The sequence below is a fragment of the Haplochromis burtoni genome, unplaced genomic scaffold (assembly GCF_018398535.1).
Source record: "Haplochromis burtoni strain Fernald_Lab_line unplaced genomic scaffold, NCSU_Asbu1 Contig_804, whole genome shotgun sequence".
Taxonomy (NCBI): domain Eukaryota; kingdom Metazoa; phylum Chordata; class Actinopteri; order Cichliformes; family Cichlidae; genus Haplochromis; species Haplochromis burtoni.
This window is the reverse complement of record NW_024583165.1, coordinates 125,975-147,757: the sequence shown is the minus strand read 5'-3', so window position 1 is coordinate 147,757 and position 21,783 is coordinate 125,975. Positions and strand designations below refer to the sequence as shown.

At 40.8% G+C, this 21,783-nt stretch overlaps 1 protein-coding gene across 7 annotated transcripts in view; it reads left to right on the top strand.

Moving 5' to 3' along the window:
* The window catches only part of si:ch73-103b11.2 (putative WEB family protein At1g65010, chloroplastic), a 52,185-nt gene that overhangs the window by 7,553 nt on the left and 22,849 nt on the right, over window positions 1-21,783 (top strand). For all 7 annotated transcript variants that reach the window (XR_317657.3, XM_042215716.1, XM_005950524.3 and 4 more), the window contains exons 4-5: window positions 15,516-15,667; window positions 17,343-17,427. Coding sequence is in view for 6 of the 7 variants with exons in the window: in XM_042215716.1 (XP_042071650.1) it covers window positions 15,516-15,667; window positions 17,343-17,427 (237 nt within the window). In the remaining variant the exon portion in view is untranslated. The remainder of the gene's footprint in view (window positions 1-15,515; window positions 15,668-17,342; window positions 17,428-21,783) is intronic.

The following is a 21,783-nucleotide window of genomic DNA, read 5'->3' as shown; positions in this document are numbered from 1 at the left end:
CCCCTAGAAACAGCGATATATCATGTACAATATAGTTGACAACTCTTGAGATACATGCACACGACAGCACGTGAGCAACCTTAAATTATGTCTATTTCCACTGTTTTTACTGGAATAAAATAAAACCACTGGCTAATGAAATCTGTCTGAACATAGCTTTTAAATCCTGCAGTGGCCCCTAATGTGCTCTTCATATTGAGGCTCGTTTGTGAGGCACTGAATGGAGGAGGAGGATGACATGGAAAGAAACATAGATGATGAGGAAGAGACAAGTGAAGTGGCGGATGTCCTCCCTCCGTTCAGTGTTCTCTCTGGATGTCACTCTTTGTGTTTTCATCCCTCTTCTGAGTGGAGGATCAAAAGTATAGGGACAATAAGGGTCTGGAGCTTGAAATATCAAGTGCCACTAAATATAGAGCCTCGCTTGTCACACGAGGCTAATTAGAATAATTGTTTTCAGTTGAATAAAGAGCTGCACAAACTTGGCTAAATGGTGTACATATCTGACATTATTATTAGGCTGTTTTCAATTCGATTAGTATTGAGATTACAAACAATTAAATATTTGGCATGGAACACATCAAGGAGCCACAATAATCATTACTTTGCAAAGATTAGATTGTATTTATAGCACTAGTAAGGGCGTTGCATCCATCCATTTGCAAATGTGCATGTGTGATAGGAGGCGAACCTACATTTAAACATATTAATCATTTACATACTTTATGACAACAGATAACAAATTGGTATTCTGCTTTGTTTCCAGTCAGGTCTTCATTCACATGCTCAGAGCAGCTGAATGATATCAGGACTGCTTGAACAGATCAGAAAGCTAGTATGGTAACAAAACACAGGGTAAGTAGGGACTAGCTGTTTAACAGTGACTGAATTTTCAAAATAAGAGCTAGAGGATGTCCATAAATGTTAAAGAGGGGAGAAAATGGTAAAATATGTCGCAAAATATTCTTGATTTATTGTAGTCTGTATGGCAAACACTGGTCAACATTAAGATCAGATGAACTAAATTGTGATTTTTAAAGTTTGCCAGCTTTCGCCAGTATAACGTTCCTCTAAACCACATCAAAACCCAATTTTGGGAGCACTCGTTATGATTGTAAATGAGGAGGTGCCCCTCTGTTTTGCTCTTAGCCTGGTTTTTTTTTTTTTATGGCTCTTCTGTCTTGGCTTAACCAAACCCAGATGGGTTGAGGTTCCAACCTGCAGGATGTGGCATGGCTCTGTGGGAAAGGAATGGACTAGCAAAAACCTGGGAGGGAGCACAGTACTTGAAGTCATTGATTTGGGGTTGCCCACCTACAGTGAACAGCTAACATGACATACCACTGCCACGATTTTCTGCTAAGAGCAGCAGTGGCTCTGGAGAGCTGTTATGTGCACAAGACAAGTGGTAAAGAGAGGGGGAAAATGTAGCTGCAGTAAAAACGATAAAGAGAACTGTGATAAAGAGAACTGTTTACTGTTGCTGTTTGAGTGTGAATAGCTGAAAATGTGCCACTAGTTCACAGAATACGTGTTGTTTTATTTGGTATTTGCAAATATGGAGAGAAGACATAATTATTTAGCAAGCTCACTTGCAGTTCAGTCCCCAGTATTTGCTGAATGCACCAGCTGGATTGTTCTAAAAGCAGACTAACACAGTTTTGTCCAGGCAGCGTTGCTGAGGCAACACGATTTGTCCCTTTTGTCCACCGGCAGTTTACCATGGTATTTGATGCATGGGGCAGATTCTCAGTTTTGTTGAGAGCTCTAGAGGTCTCTGACCTGACTGATATAGGACAGAACAGACTGGAAGCAAAGCACGGATTTGAGCGCTGAAGTTGTCTCTAGGCTCTGTCGAGCAAGCCTTTCTGCTGTGGCTGTGGACAAAAACATCAGATACAGCATCAGAGCAAATGTGCAAGGCTGAATTGGACAAAGTGTGTGCGTGTGCGTGCGTGCGTGCGTGTGTGCGTGTGTGTGTGTGTGTGAAAGAGGGTACTAGAGAGCAGAGGACACGTCTGGAACAGGTGTTGCAAGTTCTGAGTAAGCTCTTTATTAAAGTGTTCCTTGTTTGCAGAGAACAGATGCAGAAGGTGGGTTTTACGATAAGTTTGAGTTAAACATAAAAACAAATAAGACAAATTACATAATTGTGTGTTGAAGTTGTCCAAGTGTGGTGAGAAACAGCCTCTCACACCAGATCCATTATCACGTCAGAGTGAGGGCAGGTATGTAGATGAGAAAAACTGTCAGGAAAGCTGCTTTAATGACATCAGCGAGAGTCAGAAAGATCAACACCCATACTCTAATAACCTTCACTGTGCAGTCAAATGCCCTACACATCACCTCGCACCCAGTGAACGTCCTTTGACCGATAGATAACCTATTCTAACTGAAACATGCTCTTCATTATGTGATCTAAACTTTCCTCTTTGGGAATTTATCACTCTTGTGTTGTGGTGTCTGAGGTCACACTGAATCATCAGGCTTGTGCATTGCTAATCTCTTATTAACGTTGAGGGTGGTTTGTGTGCAGTATTTCTTCATTGTATTTCGAGACCTTTGCGGGAACACAGCGCAGGTTGTTATCACGCTGTTCGCTTAATGTATTTTATCCCAGGCTGAACAAGCACAGTATACCTGCGAATGAAGTGAGGCTCCCTATTGAGTTGCAGTACACAAAAGACCCTTTCAGATACACTTGGATTGCGTTTGCCTTTAGACTGCAGTCAATACAGTCTAGTATCGCAGCCGTATTCAACGAGAACATGATGTTCTCATGATGTTTTAGCTGTTGAAGTCATTCACATTTCATCTTGGCTCGATTAATTTGCTGTGTTTACTGGAATTTAAATAGTGGACTTCTGCCCCATAGCTTTGTCCAAGAACTGAGAGGTTGTTTTTTTTTTTTCTTTTTTCTTTTAGACAAACTTCCTTCCATTTCCCACACATTTGTGCATTCTTTTAACTTGAGATACGCACAGGTCCTGCTGCATCTCTGCTTAATCTCTGACATGAACCCATAGGGCCCCGGCCTGTATTTGCCTTCAAGCCTTGTAAGACCTTTTCACATGCTGAAACATGCGTAAATTCTCTCTTTTTTGCACCTGAGAAACATGAATCTAAACGTTTCGCAGTGAGTGTCTGTTTGGGGTGAGAGCTAGGGGATGGATGAGTGGGCACGGCTTTTGAGCTGTGCTTCTTGCCTCCAGGCCACTCTGTGGGGGAATAAGTAGAGTTTTACCACCCCACCCCATCAAATTAGGAATACTTAGAGGTGCTCTAGTCTTCCACTCACAGCAAGCGATGAGAAAATGAGTGGAGAAAGAAATGTGAACCACATGAAGTACATTTGTTTGCATTATAGCACAAAGGGACAAGAATAAACGTTGGTTGCAGCTCTGGTGGATAGAAGTGGTATAATCTCTCCATATTAGAGCACTGAATATGGTTTCTGGGTTAGGCATATGTTGGTTTTGTAGAGATATGGTGCGTGAGAGTCTTATTTAACCCCTGCCCTTCCTTCCCCATGGTTCCAGTAGGAACTGATCTGCTGGAATGTAAACAGTAATGGATTACAGTTGGGTCACTATACCCAGTGCACAAAGCCACAAAACCATGGGAAGAGCAATTCATACAGCTTGTAATAATCAGGATCTGCAGCACTGGAACTGACATTCAGCTGAATAGCAACCCCCAGTCATAAAGCTTTCACCCAGTGTGGTACATTTATAACAAGAATTCCCTTGTTTTTGTTTCTGTGTGCAGAAATGGGGACTTTGTGGGGATTTTTTCTTTTTTGTCCCTGTTGTGTCCTAGTTAAATTCCCAATTTTGCACTGACGATCTTATCATTGCTCTGACTTGTTGGCTGATAAAGTTTCACTACAGTAAGAGGGCCCAACTTCGGTAAGCATTGTTGCTCTGGCACAACCAACCAAAAATGACAACACAGGCCTGCCTGATTTGAAATTTCATAGCTTGATGATGGAATTGGATGAGTATATGCTAAAGTCATTAAAACACAAACAACAGGCTCAACAGGTAGCTTACAATAAAAACAGTCACACAGGTCTGAAGGCTGGTTGGTGGTCGCATAGCAACCACCAGTCATTAAGGTACAATTTTTGTTCTCGCGACTGGTTGCCAACTGGTTGGCTGGGCGTGAAACTGATTCCTAAGGCCCCAGACACACAGGTTTGGAGTCCTGTAAGTGATGCTAGGTTTCAGTACACCTGGGAAGTGGTGAGTGTTTGCAAACTTCCATGCAAATGCTGGGAGGCGAAGTTTTTAGTGCAGCACTGTCTTTGTGAATGATTTCGCCTGACGATAGCCAGCATGATGAAGTAAGGTCATGCTTCAGGCCAGCTCACAAGCACAAAGTGCTGTGTGAATAAGTGTGTTAATGAGAGCATGGGGTTTTTAAATAACACACCACTCCTGTGCTCTGGTTCAAAGTACTGTTTTTCCATGAAAACATTGTTCTGTAAAAGCATCATCATCCTAAGACAACAGTGATTTGTCATTTGTAGCTTTATGACCTAAGACACAACTTTTTTTTTTTTCTGTTGATGTCTCTTATTGACTAAACAAGCGTGATGCATGTCAGCCTCTCTCTCTCGCTCTCTAAGATCCAGTTAGTTTCAGCTCATTAAAGGCAGTTAATCCAAGTGAACACACACATTCGAGTACCACATCTAGTTGATGTGGATAGAGTATTTCTTTCTTGAATATCTCTATGTACCTATTGGCCACTTCAGTAGGTCCACCTTGCCTCGATCAGGCTGGACCATCTTTTTTGGGCCTTCAGAAATGCCTTCATACCTCACAGCATAGATTCAGCAATGTGCTGGCTTTGATATATGTTTGTAGCTCACTCGTTCTCTCCACCTTTGTCTCTCTGTCCATGGGAGATAATCGCAGAAGTGTTGTGCGTGAAAATATGTTTTTGTCATTTGAAGACAATGGGTCCTATTGTTTAAAATCTTTTTGTCACTTCTTCACTTCACAACTCTGAAATGCTTCTATGAACATCGAGTGAAAACAGTGGTGATTAAGGCATGACTCACAACAGAAGACTGTCAGTAACCACATTGTGGTTTCTTTAGGGAGGCTTCAATCTATGACCCAGTCTTCCAACCTCGTAGAACACCTGACTCGCTTGCTTATTCCAGCCTGTGTTGTGATTGCTCAGTGTGTTCAGTAAAGATACGAAAAGATGCATGAGCACTCTCCAACTGAGTGCTGACATGCAAGTTTGCTATTACCAAGAGAGTATGACTCAACTAAACTAAACACGGTGAAGGGTCTTAGGAAAGCTGGGCTAGGCTGCATATTCAGTTAATATATTACCAGTCTTGCTCTGTGTTATGCTTTTGGCCTGAATTTCTCCATCTGTATTCTTATCTTTGCTCCTTAGTTTTTGTCTCTGTCTTAGTGACCACATTGTTCTGCATATGGCGGATATAAAAACTCTGAGACATTTCCTTTTCTTCAGTCAGCAGTATCCTGTAACTGGCTCAGGACCAAGTCTGTCCTCTAAATATTAAACTCGTGGGCTTAGCCTAGCTGTGAGCTGCTATCAGTTACTTTTATTGTTTAGTTGTTTCATTGACTAATATTAGTTGTTTTCTCTTAAATATAAAATGTGATTTAAAGTTTTATATTTTCATATCTTCTCACTAGCTTCCCTTTGTTCATTGTGATTGTGTGTTCCACAGCCAGATGGTTTAATATGCCTGCAAATAATGGCGCTGAAATTACTGTAGCGACAAAAGATGGACTTACAATTATGCCAAAATATATGTCACTCACATCCCAGTCACAATTGCTAGAGGGGTAGGTTATGTGTAAGCTATTATGTAAAGTAGCAAACACATACTTTTATCTTTGCAAATTCTGAAGTGAAACACTTTTTGGTTTTTTGGGTTTTTTTTAAAGACACTTTGCTGTTGTAGTTGTGAACACATTTTGTGCCACTGTGTCCATATTGGTACTGGTAACCTTAGTGTATCGCATGGTATTCACGGTTAAATGCCTTTGTGTGAGAATAGATTATAATAATTAAGGTTATGCAGGGTGTTGGACTACTGTTTGTTATTTCATGGACTGTGTGGGATTTTGGGCATCAACAGCAATGATGGTGTTCGAATACTGATTTAGAACCTCGCTTACCATGGCAGCGACCTGAACTTCGAGTTCAGGGCATGATACCATAGTGATTATATTGGCGTTCACTGTTACGTGTGTGTGTGAGTGAGACTGTTGACAGGATCATTAAAAGTGTGCCAGGTCTCCATTTTGTGTTTATGTGGGACTTTAGCTGACTGTGACTTTGCACTTTCTTTCTTGTGTCATATTTCTCTTAGCGAATGTGAAGGAGGTTTAGTTGAATTCTGGTTGACTGTGGACGAGTACTGTGCCGTGGTGAAAAGTTTTCAGAATATCCTTTTACCATCCTTCGTTTCAACCCTCCCTCAGTCACTCTCTTGTACTTTTTAATGATTTCCAGCCATTCATTAACCAGAAAAAGGCTTATTCCTGGAGGATTTGGCTAAACAAGAACTTCACTTATACATTACTCAGTCCAATTTACTTTCCCGTCCTTTTACCGCTCACTTATCCTGCCACTGTCTTGTATCTCTCTCTTCCATTCCAGCTCTGTCTGGCCAATAAACTGTTTGTGCTGGGGGAGAGCAACCACCAGTATTGTGTAACTTCTTTTCCCCCCCTAAACCCCTCCCTGCTCTATAAAGCCAAACGGGGCCTGGCAGACTGCTCGCTCAGTTTGTTCTAAACACAAGACCAGGACACTGACAAAAGATTTCATTTAAAGTATCAGGGTGAGAGGTTAGCTAGCTCCAAGACGGGCGCTAATAAAACAGTGGGAAGGTCTGCATGTTCAGTGGTGGTGGCGCAGGGACACTGGCAAGCAAAGTGAAAGTAAACAACATACATTTAAAACCAAACCAAAAAATGCTTCCCAATATATTTGGATTACTTTTTTTTTTTTTTTTTTTTTTTTGGGCTAGATACATTTTGGACACGTGTTTTAAAATAAACCTCCTGTAACTGTAATTTTTGATTTGGTTAGCACGTCAGTTGGAAGTTCAGTTGTAGGCTAGCCTTAGATTTGAAGCCATTGCCTTGGGATAGCCTGTAGTGGCCACAGCTGCAGTTGAATGTCTTTCAGAGACATGACAGGTGCAGCTGTATTAGGTGACCTTTGACCTTTTGCCTCAACATGGTGACCCAGCAATCCTGTCACCTGTTAATGTCAGGGCTTTGCAGCAAAGGTATCTTTAAAAAAAGTGCAGCCTCAGAGCTGCGTCTGGTCACTGCTTACAATTACAGGATAAGAATAGGATTCTTCCAGTAGAAGTTTTTACTTATGTGGGCCTCTTTTAATGAGTAGCTCAAGCTTATAAAACCTACATTACGTGGAGTTGAAGATTTTGGCTTGCTGCTAATTGTTGTTGGGTGAGCGACTCTCTCTTTAATAACCTGCTCCAGCTTCCTCAGGAGCTGGCCCAAAATTCCCTTTTCCAACAGCCGTGTTCTGGCTTGCTTCCAGCGATTGCACCCTCAGTGTGGTCCTCTCTCTTCTGTGCTTTCTCTCAGCTTTAAGGCAACAAGCACACACCTTCTTTGTAACTTTAGCTATCAAAAATGACTCATGGATGCAATTTTTAAAAAGTTCTTGTAATACAGTACTTATAGCTTTGTGGAAAAAACATGTTGCCTTCATCATCAGTGAGCAGTTTTTTTTTTTTTTTGTTTTTTTTTTTTTATGGCTGACTGTTTTGGCCTGTCACAATGACCAGATGGTGCTTTAGTTTTAATGGTGTCTGGTCCTAGAACGCATAAAGAAATCTGGAAAGTTTTGTTACCTGATGAATCCTCGCTTCGTTGCTTGAAATTGTTGTCACTGCTGTTTTGATTACGCTGCTTTTCATCCTTGTAAGGGAAAAAAGCTAGCTCCACAGTTGATGTATTAACTTAATTAAGTGAAGAAACATTTTCCTGTGCCGCCTCCATTTTCCCTTCCATTCCTTTTGGCTTGATGGGCAAATTCTGCCTCGACTGGACTGAAGAATTATTTGGTATCTCCCTGCATGTCTTCTGTAATTTCTTCATAGAGCTGACTAAGGTGCAGAAACTAGCTGTTTAATTGAGTTATTTGTATTTATGAACCTTTTCTGTGACTATAGAAGTTTTTATTATAGACTGCAACAGCATCAGAAGACCAAGCATAGAACGGGTACCTTTTCACTTTGGCCTACTTTCCAAAGTGCTGTGTCAGTGCACTGAATGGCGTGCAGCAGCATTTCAGACAGTTGTGTTTGGAGGCACCTTGTAATCTTATAACAAGTGCTGTGTTTTTGCATTGGAGCCAAAAGCTGACCACAGAACTGTGGCTTTAGGGTTTACTGTGCTAGAAGTTAGTGATTAAGATCATTAACATTTAAGACTAACAATGGATAATAGCAGTGTTGCAAAACAGTCTTAATGCGCTGGGCTTCCAGCATTCATTTGGGAGAGTAGCTGTTGGAATGAATTTAGGCTGGTGGACTGCTTGATGAATGTGTTTTAGGATCTAACTGCGGCACTGATGTGACATGCATTTGTGCATTCAGCTCCCAGCCACCCAAGATTTTACATAAGGTCAGTTTCCTTTCTCTGTGATCCACTTTGCTGACAGGAGCATGTGGCACAACAAAAAAAAGCTTCTTTACAGTCTTTGCATTCTTTGTTTGTCACCTTATTACTCAGACAAACAGAGGTATATTTTAGATGATTTTGTCTCAATGTCAGTGGGAGTATGCAAAAGGTGCAAAGTCAGATTTAATAAAATTTGGTGGAGATTTTGTTATAAAGTTGGATCACTTTCATTGAAGGTATGACATGAGACAGTGGACTTGGCAGAGAAAGCCCTTCTCGGTTAGAGATTGGTATCGTAGAAACCAATGCAGTCCCTTCACACATAGGGTAATTATTTGGCACCGTCTCTACAACCTCAAGTGAAGGGTATAAACTGAACAGATAAGCAGTGAGTAGACATAACAGGCTCCATTCATAAGTCAGGAGAAGGAGTGAAGACGGCAAGGAGCAGATGAGAAATTATTAAATAATGATGTTTGACACTGAGATGATTCAGAGAAGAAAGGGGCAGCTTTCACAAATATTATTGGGAGAAAAAGAAAAGGTGTTATCTGTGGGTAAACACACACACACACCCTAACAACAACTTTTTAGATCTTACAGCCAAGGCAACATGACACAACTCGACTGTAGCACCTGTTTCTGCTGCCAGCCCATCAACTCTGTCACCACTTCAACATAGGCTGACAGATTTCTCACACTCTGCCTTTTGCTGCTTTTTATTATGTAGTCATTATTACAGGCGTCACACCAACAGCTCCTGGCTGAGTGATACTGCGTTACCGTAAATGCCTTGTTTGACTTTTGTGTGACTACATGTGTTTTTATTATTCTATTGTTGGCTTGCCACCATAACGGGCAGCCGGAGATCAGGTTCACATAGTTGTAGTTTACTGCACTTGATTGACCGATTGCAATCATAGCCTGCATTTGAAGAGAATCCTGCTGTACTAAGCAGCGGCAAAAAAAGAAAGGTCTTCATCATCACTTACTCACCCTCATCTTCCTCCGCCTCTGCATTCGTCGGCTGCTGGCCTCCTAACACAGCATTAAACCACCCACATTCTCTCACCACTCTCCATAAGAAGAGAAGCGCTGCTGCCACCCACAACCCTCTCTGAAATATCTTCTACAAATATGTGTGAAATGTGTGCTGTGGTTTTTCCTTTGCTCTTGTTCATTTTTTTTTCCTCACAATATTGTGTGTTAGCGCTGTGTTCTTCCAGCCTCCGCTGTAGCTCTGTTGCTTCGTTACCGTCTGAAAGTCCAGAATGCATACCAGTGGGATGAGGTGTATCTGAGAATGCCTGACAGGACTGCACTTTATAACACATGGTTTATTTTGATTATTGTTATTGTTTTAATCCATCTATATGTTTATCTGGAGTACAGACCTATAGTGGATATAGTAGCGTTACAGAGGGGGCTGTTACTGTGCCTGCTGAAAGCAGTCTTAATACGGAGGTAAAATGACCTAACCGAGAGGCTGTTGGACTTGATGATTGTAGTGTTGCCTGTGACTCATCTCTCAACTCTATTTCCTAGCCTGATCACAATGTATATCTGTTGTTGTATGATGATTATGTGCTTGGGAAGGAGGTGGTTTGATGGTCCTCTGCTGGTCCTCTGCAGCACAGCTAAAGGTGACTCCCATCCATATAGCACCTGAGGATATTTCCCTGCAGCTGGTTGTTGGCTCGATTACTGGTATCAAAAAATGTGTGTTTGCTCCTGTTGTTCTCAGTTGCTATGGAAAAATTTATCGCATAATTGCTGTTATTTGTAGCGAGCAGAGGATGGACCCTGAAGAGACCTGATTTCAAGCTTTTGCACGTGAATCAGGATGAAACGGCGCCAGTTCATCGGCTTTTCTTTTGGCTCCAGTGTCTGAAATGATCAAACTAGAATAGCTTTGGATGCAGAATAAAGAAGCCTGCTGGTACATGTCTAAAGACGAGTAATGTAACTCAAGAAGTGAAGTCATAGCATTTGAATTTGTCACCACACAGGATGGCAGACAGAGTGGCACCTAGTAACCAATAACAGATGTTTCTAATTAACGGACAGGTGTTCGTAGCTAACCTTGGCAGCATATTTAGTTGCAATTATGCTGATTGTGAGAACTTGACTGAATGTATTGGAAAATGTATTGCAACTTGTGACTCACACAGTATAATGCAATTTACCTCACAATCTTCGTGAGTCATTTTCAAACGGCCTCTCGCTTTCCACGAACAGAAACGAGTCAATCGAACCCAAAAATGTTGATGGCAGAGGACGAGAATTTGCTTCGCAATGGAAAAAAAGAAAGCGGACCATCAGTGAGCTGCCAAAAGAAGCAAATATTTCTCCCACTGTGTCATAAGGGAGAATGGGCTGTTTTGCTTAGCTGCAGAATTGCAGTGAGCAAAGGAAGCCGAGGCACAAAGATATGTATGGAACTCACTGATTACCATTATATAAACAGATGTGGTTTCTAATGAACACCACCATATTGCCACACAGCATCTGAGCAGAATAGTGCATCCTGGCTGCGATATTGTCAGTGGTTTTAATGATTAGCACCCCCTGTTCTTTCCGACTGTACAACTTGAAATAGTTGCTGTTGTCTTTAATTGTTTTCCTCAATAACCTCACTTGCTGTTTTTGACTGCGTAAGCACTTTCACGCTGATGAAGTTATCTACAGTTACCTGGATGGTGTACTAGTATTGCTCACAAAGTCAGTTGTGGAAATCTGCACATATCTCACACTCCCAAATTAACTGGGCACAAAGGGAGGACCGCCAACCAATTTTCAGCCATTAGTAGGAGGATGTGTCATTGGCACTTTCTTCAGTGCCAGCTAACAGACGATTATTTTGAGGTATTGATTGTGTTGTAGAATTATTTAGTGCTCCGGCATATAACGGTAGAACAAGTTTCATATTATCTTTGCTTGGAGGCTTGGCAAGTTTCAAATGTTCACACAAATGGTGCAGTCATTTCCAATAAGTGGACAACTTGCCATGTTTGAAGTTCACATCCTGCATAAATAAGCTTAAATGTTAGGTTATCAGAACAAATTGTTCCTTGGATACTAATCAGTACTCAACATTACTGTTGTGTTGAATATTAATTATCATCACTACTGATATGAACAGAGCTGTCTTCACACAACCAATCTTGTGAGCTAGTGCTAGTCCAAAGCCTGCATAAATAGGAAGGTTGCATAAGGAATTACATCCTGTGTAAAGTCATCCGGCTGTGGTCACCCCTTGGGATATGAGGGAGCAACTGAAAACATATATGTAAAGTGTATATCGCCCTACAGTTACACCTTGTAGGTATTTCTTTGCCTCCTTTTTTTTTTTTTTTGTGCTACATCTGAAATCTTGAAATAGTATTGTCTGATATTATACTTGTAATTTTTTGCCCCCATGATATCTTCAATGGTATTTTCCTGGGTATCTGTATCGAGTTTGAAATTCTAGTATCCAACCTAACACATGCACATATTATACTACCTGAAAATGTACTACCTGAAGTATCCAAAGTAAAAAAAAATGCTTCTGTCTCTTGCTTTTGCATGACATGAGCAGTTTAAGAAGGGAGTCTATTTTCATAACCTGTTAATTTAAAAATTGAGCCAAACCTGAATTGCCTGTGAGTAAAACAAAATCCTAAAATTGGGAAATTAACTGAATTAAATGAATCATACATTTTCCAGTACAGTAGCCTTGCATGTATCTAATCCCCACAGTTTACAGTGTTTATAAATGATGCGACTGCATAGTTTTCATGTAAAGATTGTTATGACAGCTTAAAATTTTTACCTGCAGCTGCTGATTCAGTATTCACACGCTAGGCTGGAGAAATTGGATCTCTCCCTGATTTGTCCAGCCTCCCTTTGGGACTCTGTTCAACGACTCCCATGGAGTATTTCCACTATTGTCTAAGAAACCTCAGAGACAAGAATAAGTTTATGCTGGCTTCATAATTTTCATGCTGTGACCACAAAAGGACATTTGTTTGGGCCTCTTGTCTCCCGGTCATTTCCTTATTGAGGGTTAACGGGAGGAGTGGCTCTGTGGACTGTTGCGACTGACAATCCTACATTATGTGAACTAGTGCTGATTCACAAAGGATTCATTGTGAAGAGCGGTGGCCCTGGGAGAGTCGAATGGGTCTAGGTTAGGTGACAGAGAGGTGTGGGTTCAGGGGCCTGGGGCTAGGGGCTAGAGGCACTATGGCTGGACCAAAGTGGGGGCGTGTATGGTGCTCAGCTGACACAGTGCTGGAGCTGGGAGGGGGCACATGTGTGAGAGGAACCCCGTGCTGGTCGCCACACAGCTCCAGCAAACATTTACTGTACTCCTACTGCGCTGCCTCCTACTACAGTCAAAGCACTGAAATCCCTCTCAGAGGTGAGCTGCTCTATGAAAATAGGTTCCTAATCGAAGCTGCTGTCAGTCTGATTTATTTTCTGTGTTCATGAGAATCCAATGCAGTGCTTATTAAACCAGGGCCTTAAGCTGCTTGTACAACTGTTCCCAGAATCAGACATTTTTTGCCGTTTATCCTCTTCTGACTCCAGCTCAAGGACAAGCCCACATGTGTGGTGTACTCTAGATTTGTTTACACAGACAGATGGCCGAGCAGTCCAAAGTCCCACAAAAGCCCTTTTTATTTTATTTTTTTCCTGCTGCACTGCTGTTCTGCTTGACCACTAGCTCAAGACCTTAATCTCCCTCCTCTCACCCTCTACTGGTCCTCCTCTCTGTCTTTTAAATCTTCAACGTCTCTGTGAGGGTGAGACCAGGGCTTTCAGGTCAAGCTGACTCCAGCCTCTCTGGCTAGCCACTATGGACCAAGACTCAGTCCTTGCCCAGCTGTCCCAAGGGTTGTTTACATGGCTCTGTGTCAAGTCAGGCTGTTGCCCTGGCCTCTCTACTGTCAAAAGCCCTTCGGTTACAGGCCATTTTAAAGTTGTTGAACCAAAACAATGTCCAATCGCCATTTTTATTGCATGCATACACCGCATAGATGTTAGTCTTGTTAGACTAACCTACTGTCCTCCTGCTCCTATTTTTCAGTGCCAAAATTTTGACTCTTACAAAATAGAAAGTGGTAAAATAGATGAGTAAAAAAGTGACACTTAATAGCAACAAAGTAAACGGGGCCTCTCATCTTCCCTCAGGGTGGCGTTACCACAACTGTGGATTTCTCTGTCCACATTAGAGGCCATAAATGGGCCTCAATTGCTCTCTTACTGATAGGTTACAGTTAAGCTGCACTATTTGGGTCCTTGATTCAGATCTATTGGATCACTACGTGACCTTTTAATTTTCTTTCCCTTTCCAGCTCTCTCGTAATGAGTGCAGATTTGCTGAGGGCTGTAATTGATCATCTTTGGTCTGCAACGTTAAAGCTTGCGGATCCCTGCATGTGGGGTTGTTTTAGTGAAGCTAGAGCAGTTGATAGAATTTTAGTGTAAACTTTGTCAGTTTGCTGTATTTTGTTTTGCTAGACTGCTGTTTGTTTTATTGTATTATAAATCCCTTTACATTAGTATGCTTTGTCTGTCCTTCTTAATCCCTTATTTAAAAAAAAAAAAAGAAGAATTTTTGCAGTTGTTGTTCAGTTGACTTGAAACTGAAGTTCATGGGGCTCCACCAAGACCATTTAAGCTCAATAAATGTATGATATTTCTAAAGCCAGCGAGCAAAACTATTTAATAATCGTGATCTGTTTTTTCCAGAAAAGAAAATTGTAGATATTTTTGTCCTAAGCTAGTAGAACAGATTAGATACACAGTGCTCACTTACTTGATTGAACAAATTTAAATCCCTCAGTCAACATAGGATAGGATTATTCTAGTTTTTTTTTTTTTTCAGGGCTCGTGGAAGTCATTTGGAGGTCAGACTGAATTAAAGTCAGGTGTCAGAGCTTTGTAATATTTCTGGTTGCTTTTGTGCAGTTGTTTGCCTTCTTTACTGTCTTCATAAGAAAGCAACTGCACAAGTCTTTTTACTCCTTGGTGCTTATAGAAAGCCATGATTTTACAACACTGTAGATGAGTAATGCAGTGCCATTGACTGGTATAACTAGATTATATGATCTTAGTCTGTATTCATTGTAAATAAGCCGTGGTGCATTTAAAAAGCTGTTGTGTACTTACACAAACTTCCATTGAAACCCTAAGTCATTGTACACAAAGTGGTATTATTCAGAAAGTCCTGTGGTCATGGTATTTATTGCTGACAGATGGCATCCGTGTCAGTCTGCATAGCTGTGTTTGCAGATCGCGGCGAGGCATCAGACAGCGAACCACGTAATGAACCTATGAACTTGTACTGTAACAGGCACTTCTTTCACAGGGCCATTCATGCGGTTTTAGTGCAGTCAGTTGAGTTCATTTGAGAAATTTGTCATTCATTTTTATCTTATTTTTGGGTACATGTGCTTATTTAACTTATCCTACAAATAAAATTGCACCTTCACTAAAAATGTAATACAGGCTTGATTATTGACTTCATAACAGTTTCATGCTGATAACATCAAAGCTGCAAAGAACAGCAGCTTTTCTTCTTGTAAAATCATGTTTTTCCTAGAGCAGTGCTGCATATGTAAGGCAATTATGGAATTAACGCAGTTTAAATGCTTCGACGCATATCTCAAATCACAAAATACTGAAAGTGAGCCGTGACAAGAACATTTGCGTTTGCACAGACTGTTATATCAGTGTGCGGCATGCCAAGCTTGGCATGAAATTTCATGCTGGGGCGGATTGTGTGAGAAGGCAGACCATGTGGAGGGATTTGCAAGCACGTCTGTTAACTTTCCCACTTACCACTTTCTCCCTGTGCCTCTTCAGCCCAGCACGCTTCCCCAGGGTACAATCAATATGAACCAGTGTTCTGACGTCATCGACGGCGAGTCCAGGACAGGTCAGAAGAACTCTCTGTGCATCCTGACCCCTGAGAAGGAGTACTTTATACGGGCCGAGTGTAAAGAAATCATCAATGGGTAAGACGTAAAAACCTGCTATCATAGTACTCATAATCATCTATTATATTAGGATTCGCAAATGCACATCCTGCCATTATTTGGATACATATATAGAAAGAAATGACTTCAGGTGGGCAGTGTGGTTTGTGTTGCTCTGTCTTCTGGGTTGCATGGACAGTGGTGACAGAAATAAAGTGGTATGGCTGTGTGTAGCTGCTGTGGCAGCCAAACTGCTCTGCCCCCTGCTGTCTCCTTTGTGCTGTGCTCTTCAGATAGTTGTAATTTACGCTGCAGTGACAGTGCACATTCTTGAACTGTTGGCTCTGCCTGCTTTTCTAACCCTCTCCCTGTCTTAACAAAGTCTTCTACAGCAGGACCTATGTAACCACGGTAACTTACTACAGTACTAAAATGTAATCTTCATACTTCAGGCTTCATTTGAGCCTGCAGTTTAAAGCGTGTTTCTGCACTGCGCTCTCCCTGGCCGGCTGATGCACATTATAGCTATTCTTAGGGAACTGTGACTCACAGCACCCACTCCTCATCATGCTACCTGCTCTATCGCTATTCACCTCCCACTCTCCTATCATCATCTGGCATGCATGTGTTTGTTCTAGGCCATCACAGAACCATATTAGCTTTTCAAGTTTGTCATTTCCTGACAGTGGAATTTATTTTTCACTATGTTATTCTCCTCTAAGATGTCTTTTGACTTTTATTAGAGTTTGAACACAGTGCCATGTGTTGGTGTTCTGTCCTAAAAATGTTGATCACTAGATTTGCTAACCCTGTGTCAGCACTTCATTCAGATTATGTAAGGATCTAGATTCGCTGTTACCTGTATAAATATTTGTGGTGTTAAAGCACCGTGGTTTACCATATCCAACAAAATGCATTATCCCCATCTTTTTAACTAAAGCATAATTTCAAAAGAATGAATATGCAAACAGAAATTAAGATCTGTTATGTTCTATGATTTTTGTTCTCTACCATTTTCTTATTTTCTGTCGTAAATATGCTCTTAGTTTTTGGTGGATTCTCAGATTAAACATGGACACAGAATCACAAAATGAAGTAAGCATATGTATGTGCCATCCCAAAAGCTCAGACTTCAGATACTCCTAAATGCTTTGACACAGCCAGGGTTTCTTTCTAGTTTTACCTGTATTTACCGTCAGAGTAGATCTTGCTAATGTGGTCATCTCGGACACAGCTCAGGCTATGAGCTCAGACGCCCCACTCACCTGCTGTGTAAACCTTCTGTTTGTGAGAGGCAGCCAAACTGAACAAAGTAGTTCCAAAGAGAGGGAGGCCTTAAAGGGAAGCAGCTTGTTTCAGGCAGAGGATGAAATAGGAGGCTAAACAAACGCTCAGTATGATGCATATTAGAATTCAATGAGATGTACTTTGAACTGTGAATTTGTAAAAGCTACTTTACTAGAGTCCAAGACTACAAATATGGAGCTGGAATAGGCTACCTTTTAAGAAATGAAACTGTGCTGACTTTGCTGCCTTAGCCTTTAGTGTTGTAAATGTGTTATTAACATATCGCTTTGTAACTATATGTCGGGGCATGCTTCGTAGTTTATTCTTTGCTGCAGAAAACTTTGTATATGAATCCATTAAGCATGCAGAGTTTATGCAGTCAGAATTTAAGACTAGAAGAGCACTTACAGTGTTTCATTATTTGCAGGTGGCAGGAGGCTCTGACTGTGTACCCCAGGACAAACAAACAGAACCAGAAGAAAAAACGCAAAGTCGATCCACCCACTCACCAGGTAATGAACTTATTCTTTCTTTGCCCAGTGAACAACAGCCAAATTTAAATTGTTATATTATATGTCATGAAGTGTATAGTTTTCTTTTTTTTAGTTTAATATTGGTGGTTTAAAACAAACCAAAAGCTTGGGACTTGCATGTATAAATGTCAAAGAACATTTATGTTATATTCTTTCAACGTGTTTTGTATGAGGGAGAACTATGTTTAATAACTCACAATGAAGCATCTTTATGTTTCTGTGCTTATGACAGCTCTGACAGCAGGATTTATGTGCTTGAGTTCATGTGGCGTCAACCCCACATTCATGAATGGGTTTTCTCTTAGATGTCTGGGGGGAAATATGAACTCACAAATGAGCTGATTAATTAAAGCTCAGAGGTGGTTTTTGACTGTAGCGCAATGATTATGACACAGTTTTACCCAAATATGTGCAGTAATAGGATTAAATGATGACGGGATCACAGGCTGTATTCAGGAGGTTTGTCTGTGTCGACATAGAGCTGCAGCTTGACCCTTATGTTTTAGATATTATGAACATTATAAATTATCGACATGTGGCAATTGCTTCATTCCTTGTCAACAACAAAGAGAGCATATATTTAAGGATGACCTCTGCCATGGAAATATGCAGAACGGATGCCTCTCATTCCTCTCCAACTACAACAGCTTTTTCCCCCCTTTGAGAGGGAGACGGATGTAGTTTTTCTGCCAGTGACATGCTCAACAGTTTAAACCGCCTATATTTACATTCCTGTGTCACATGATATGTCAGTTTCGATAGACAACACGCCTCACACTTGTCTAATTTAACTCCAGCTATCAGTGAAGCACACATCGTGTTACATATTGTTTCTTGGGTGTTGTAAATCGCATGTGGTATTGTTTTCCACAATTAATACCTGCTTTATGCTTCCAGCAGTGCATAATTGCATAGATATGGAACAGTATCACAAGGTTGGCAGGCAGCAAACAGTCAGCTATCAAAATATTCCTGAACAAACAGTGAAGGGAAATGTTGACAACTGCATGTGTGCTGTAACAACATTCAGCAGCAACTTTGATCCTGTTGCACATGAATTTGCTGGTGCGCTCAGTTTCATTGTCATGTCCAGCAGCTGCCATCACACCTGTCAGGCTTTTTCAGTCCGTGTGGTGATTAAGCATTTGGTGCTTATCAAAGCATTCCCATTCAGGACTTATCGAGGATTTAAATCCTTAAATATTTGTGGCGACCCAATAAAGGTTTTGTCATTTCACACTGAGCTCCTGAACTCTTAACAAGATGCATGTTTAAGTCTGTGAGCCGGAAAAGGTGCACTTTGGGTTTTGAACTCCAGTAGTCCTGCCTATTAAACAATCTTTGCAGAGTACATTTAATGATCTAAAAAGGGTCAAGGTCACTAATGTGTCTTTCAAGCCTGTCTTGCAACGCCTTTCAGAACCACCATGGGAGCAAAAAGCAGTTTTTGCATCAGAGCAAGTTTTGTATTCCCTGGCAGGTAGGAATAAAAGAATAATGGTCCAGAGTGAAGATGAAATATAAGAATATGATATAATAAAATTACACAGACCACCCACCATGGCATACCAGTTTGTGCCCCCCGCCCCCCTCCTGTGTGAGGCCTGGCCAAGTTTGTGGTGCATACAAACAAACGTACAAACTGAACTTCATTGTCTGGTTCCTCTAATGACGGCGCCCCGAATCAGACTGTGACCTTGCTCGGCTTATGCAGACTGGCTCATTTACAGAGAGAGCGGCGACACAGACATGACCTTGACTGTGTCTCGCTGTGACCACCAGTTACGTCTGTTTTCATTGGTCTTGTTTCTTTTCTTTGCTGCGTACAGTAACTGTTCGTGTAGGTAACCAAACCTGAAGCTCCTCTTCTGTTCACATAATATTTCCTCTGAAAGGTTATTCTTGGATTGCTATTCATTTTTGTTCTTTACTTGTTCATTTTGTTGGTAAAATCCACAATGAATTGGTGATTTAATATTATGGTACCAATAGAGTTAAACACTATAGGGAGGCATGGGAGTCAGGCCTACAGCTCTAAATCTACATTGTAAACACTTCACTGGCAAATGTGATCAAATTTATATTGTGCCAATGTGACAAATAATTGGGCTACAGCAGTTCTAATGACTCAATGGTGAAATGCATGTCAGCCTATAAAACATTCAAGGAAGAATAAGAAATATGGAGAATGGCAGAATTCAAATTTTTAAAAATGAACCGTTACTGTCGCCTAAAGCAGACCCTCAGTTGTCATGCCATATCCTGACCAGCAGTTGTATTCTATTGTGAATCATGAAGAACTTCTTGTTCTATATTTGTATTAAATATATGCGGGAAAATGAATAAAACCAATAAATATAATTAAATAAGAAAGTAAACTGGGGGATTAATGCAAAGGTAAATAAAGAAGAAAAGGCAAGAAAAGTCAATTCATGTAATATTTTAAAGCCAGTCACTCCTACAGCAATTTATAATAGTTCTGGTGTGTTTAATGGTATGTAACCAACCAATGAGCTAATGTGGTGGGGAGGTATGCATCTGTCCATCCGTCCAGTTTCCAGAAATCACTCCTCCTCGACTATTGGTCACTTTTTAGCGAAACAAAATTAATTTGTCTTTACGTATGACTGTTGTGAACTGTAGTACAGCAAAACAAACTTACCGCTCTCTTTCTGTACTTCACACATTACAATAAACTGAATTCTGATGGAGCCGATGAGCTACTAAGGCTACGTTCACACTGCAGGTCTTAATGCTCAATTCCGATATATATTTTTATTTTTTATTTTTTTGTCTGCTTATTCATACTACAGATAAAATGCAACAGCAAACATGCTCTACTGTGAACGCTCAAAGCGGCCCGCATGCGCAAAAGAAGACGTCACACGCAACGCGCTCTGTTTAGACCCAGAACAAACAGTATTGTTTGACTGATGGCCGTTAATATAAAGACTTCAGACTTTACGTTTCCCAATTTTTGCTTTAAGTTATTTTGCTATTTACATAATAATGTAAATAACCTAATAATTACTTTTTATTGCTGTTTTAGAGGAGCGGTGCTTCAAAGGATAGTTGCAGATTTCTGTCAGAATCTGCAGATTATACAGTACAAATAAAATGTTCACGTTTCTCCAACGTTGTCTTCCCAACAGTTTCACTAACATCTACACTGGATGGCCAGGAAGCGTTCACGATGTCTTCTCAGGCACTGATAATTGGCGTCTGTCTTGTGTCAGTGACGTAAAAGACGGATTTAATGTGACTTGACCGTTCAAACAGCAGTCGCTTTCTAAAACATTGGATATGTATCGGATTCAGTACCACATACGAAAGTGACCAAGATCAGATTTGAAAATATCGGATTTGTGCCGTTCACACTGTCGTAGCATGATCGGATATGGGTCGCATAGGGTCAAAAGAATGCAGTGTGAACGTAGCCTATGTGACTGATCTGGTTAGTTCATCCAGCCAAAGGACTGATGAGCTCTCACCATCCATTCACAAGACTCTACTCCTCTTACAATGTTGGTGAGAAATTAATTGGTCTGAATCAAAGGTCTTATTGCTCAAGGTCATGTTTGTCGTTTTAATTAGATTTTAATTCAGTAACAATACAGGGGATGTTTTGTACAGTAATTTTGATGGGCTAATCAGCTTCTACATCATTGACCTTATGGTTATTGATTCAGTCCTTTATTTATTTATTTATTTATTTTTGGCAGTTTACCATTAACAAGGAGCAGTTTGCTTCATGGTCATTTTACAAGCACAATGCACATGTTTATGGTTTTTAAATAGCTGTGATAACCCTTTAAGATAGCACAAACATCTGCAGTCATATTTCATTGGGTCCAAACATATCTGATGTGTGCCTGTGGGCTTCACTTTTAAATACCGCTGTAGTGGTCAAGGCCACCGCATAATTAGGCTCGGTAATATGTGAGGATGGTCATGCTTTCGCTGCTTGCTTGCTGGCAGGTCTTATCAGTATCTCTTAGGTTATTCGAGTGGATAAATACCCAGCGTTATGTCGAGGCTTGAATTTTCCACACCGCACTGTGTCTGCTCCATACTTCCACCTGAAAGCTCCCCTCCCACTTGTGCATACTTTACTGGAGACATACCTGTGCACAGTCGTATTTGTCTTGTGGGTAGCGCCCTTTAAGACAAGTACATTGAGTACAAAAAAATGATGTCATGTGACGCGTGTGTGTCATTGTAACTGAAAGTTGTCTGCATTTTTAGTTCTTCTCCAGTAAAGCCCTTGACATCTCGTAGTCATGTTTTGTTTCGTATTTATTTTTTTGTTTTGTTTTTGTTTTTTGACTTTAAATA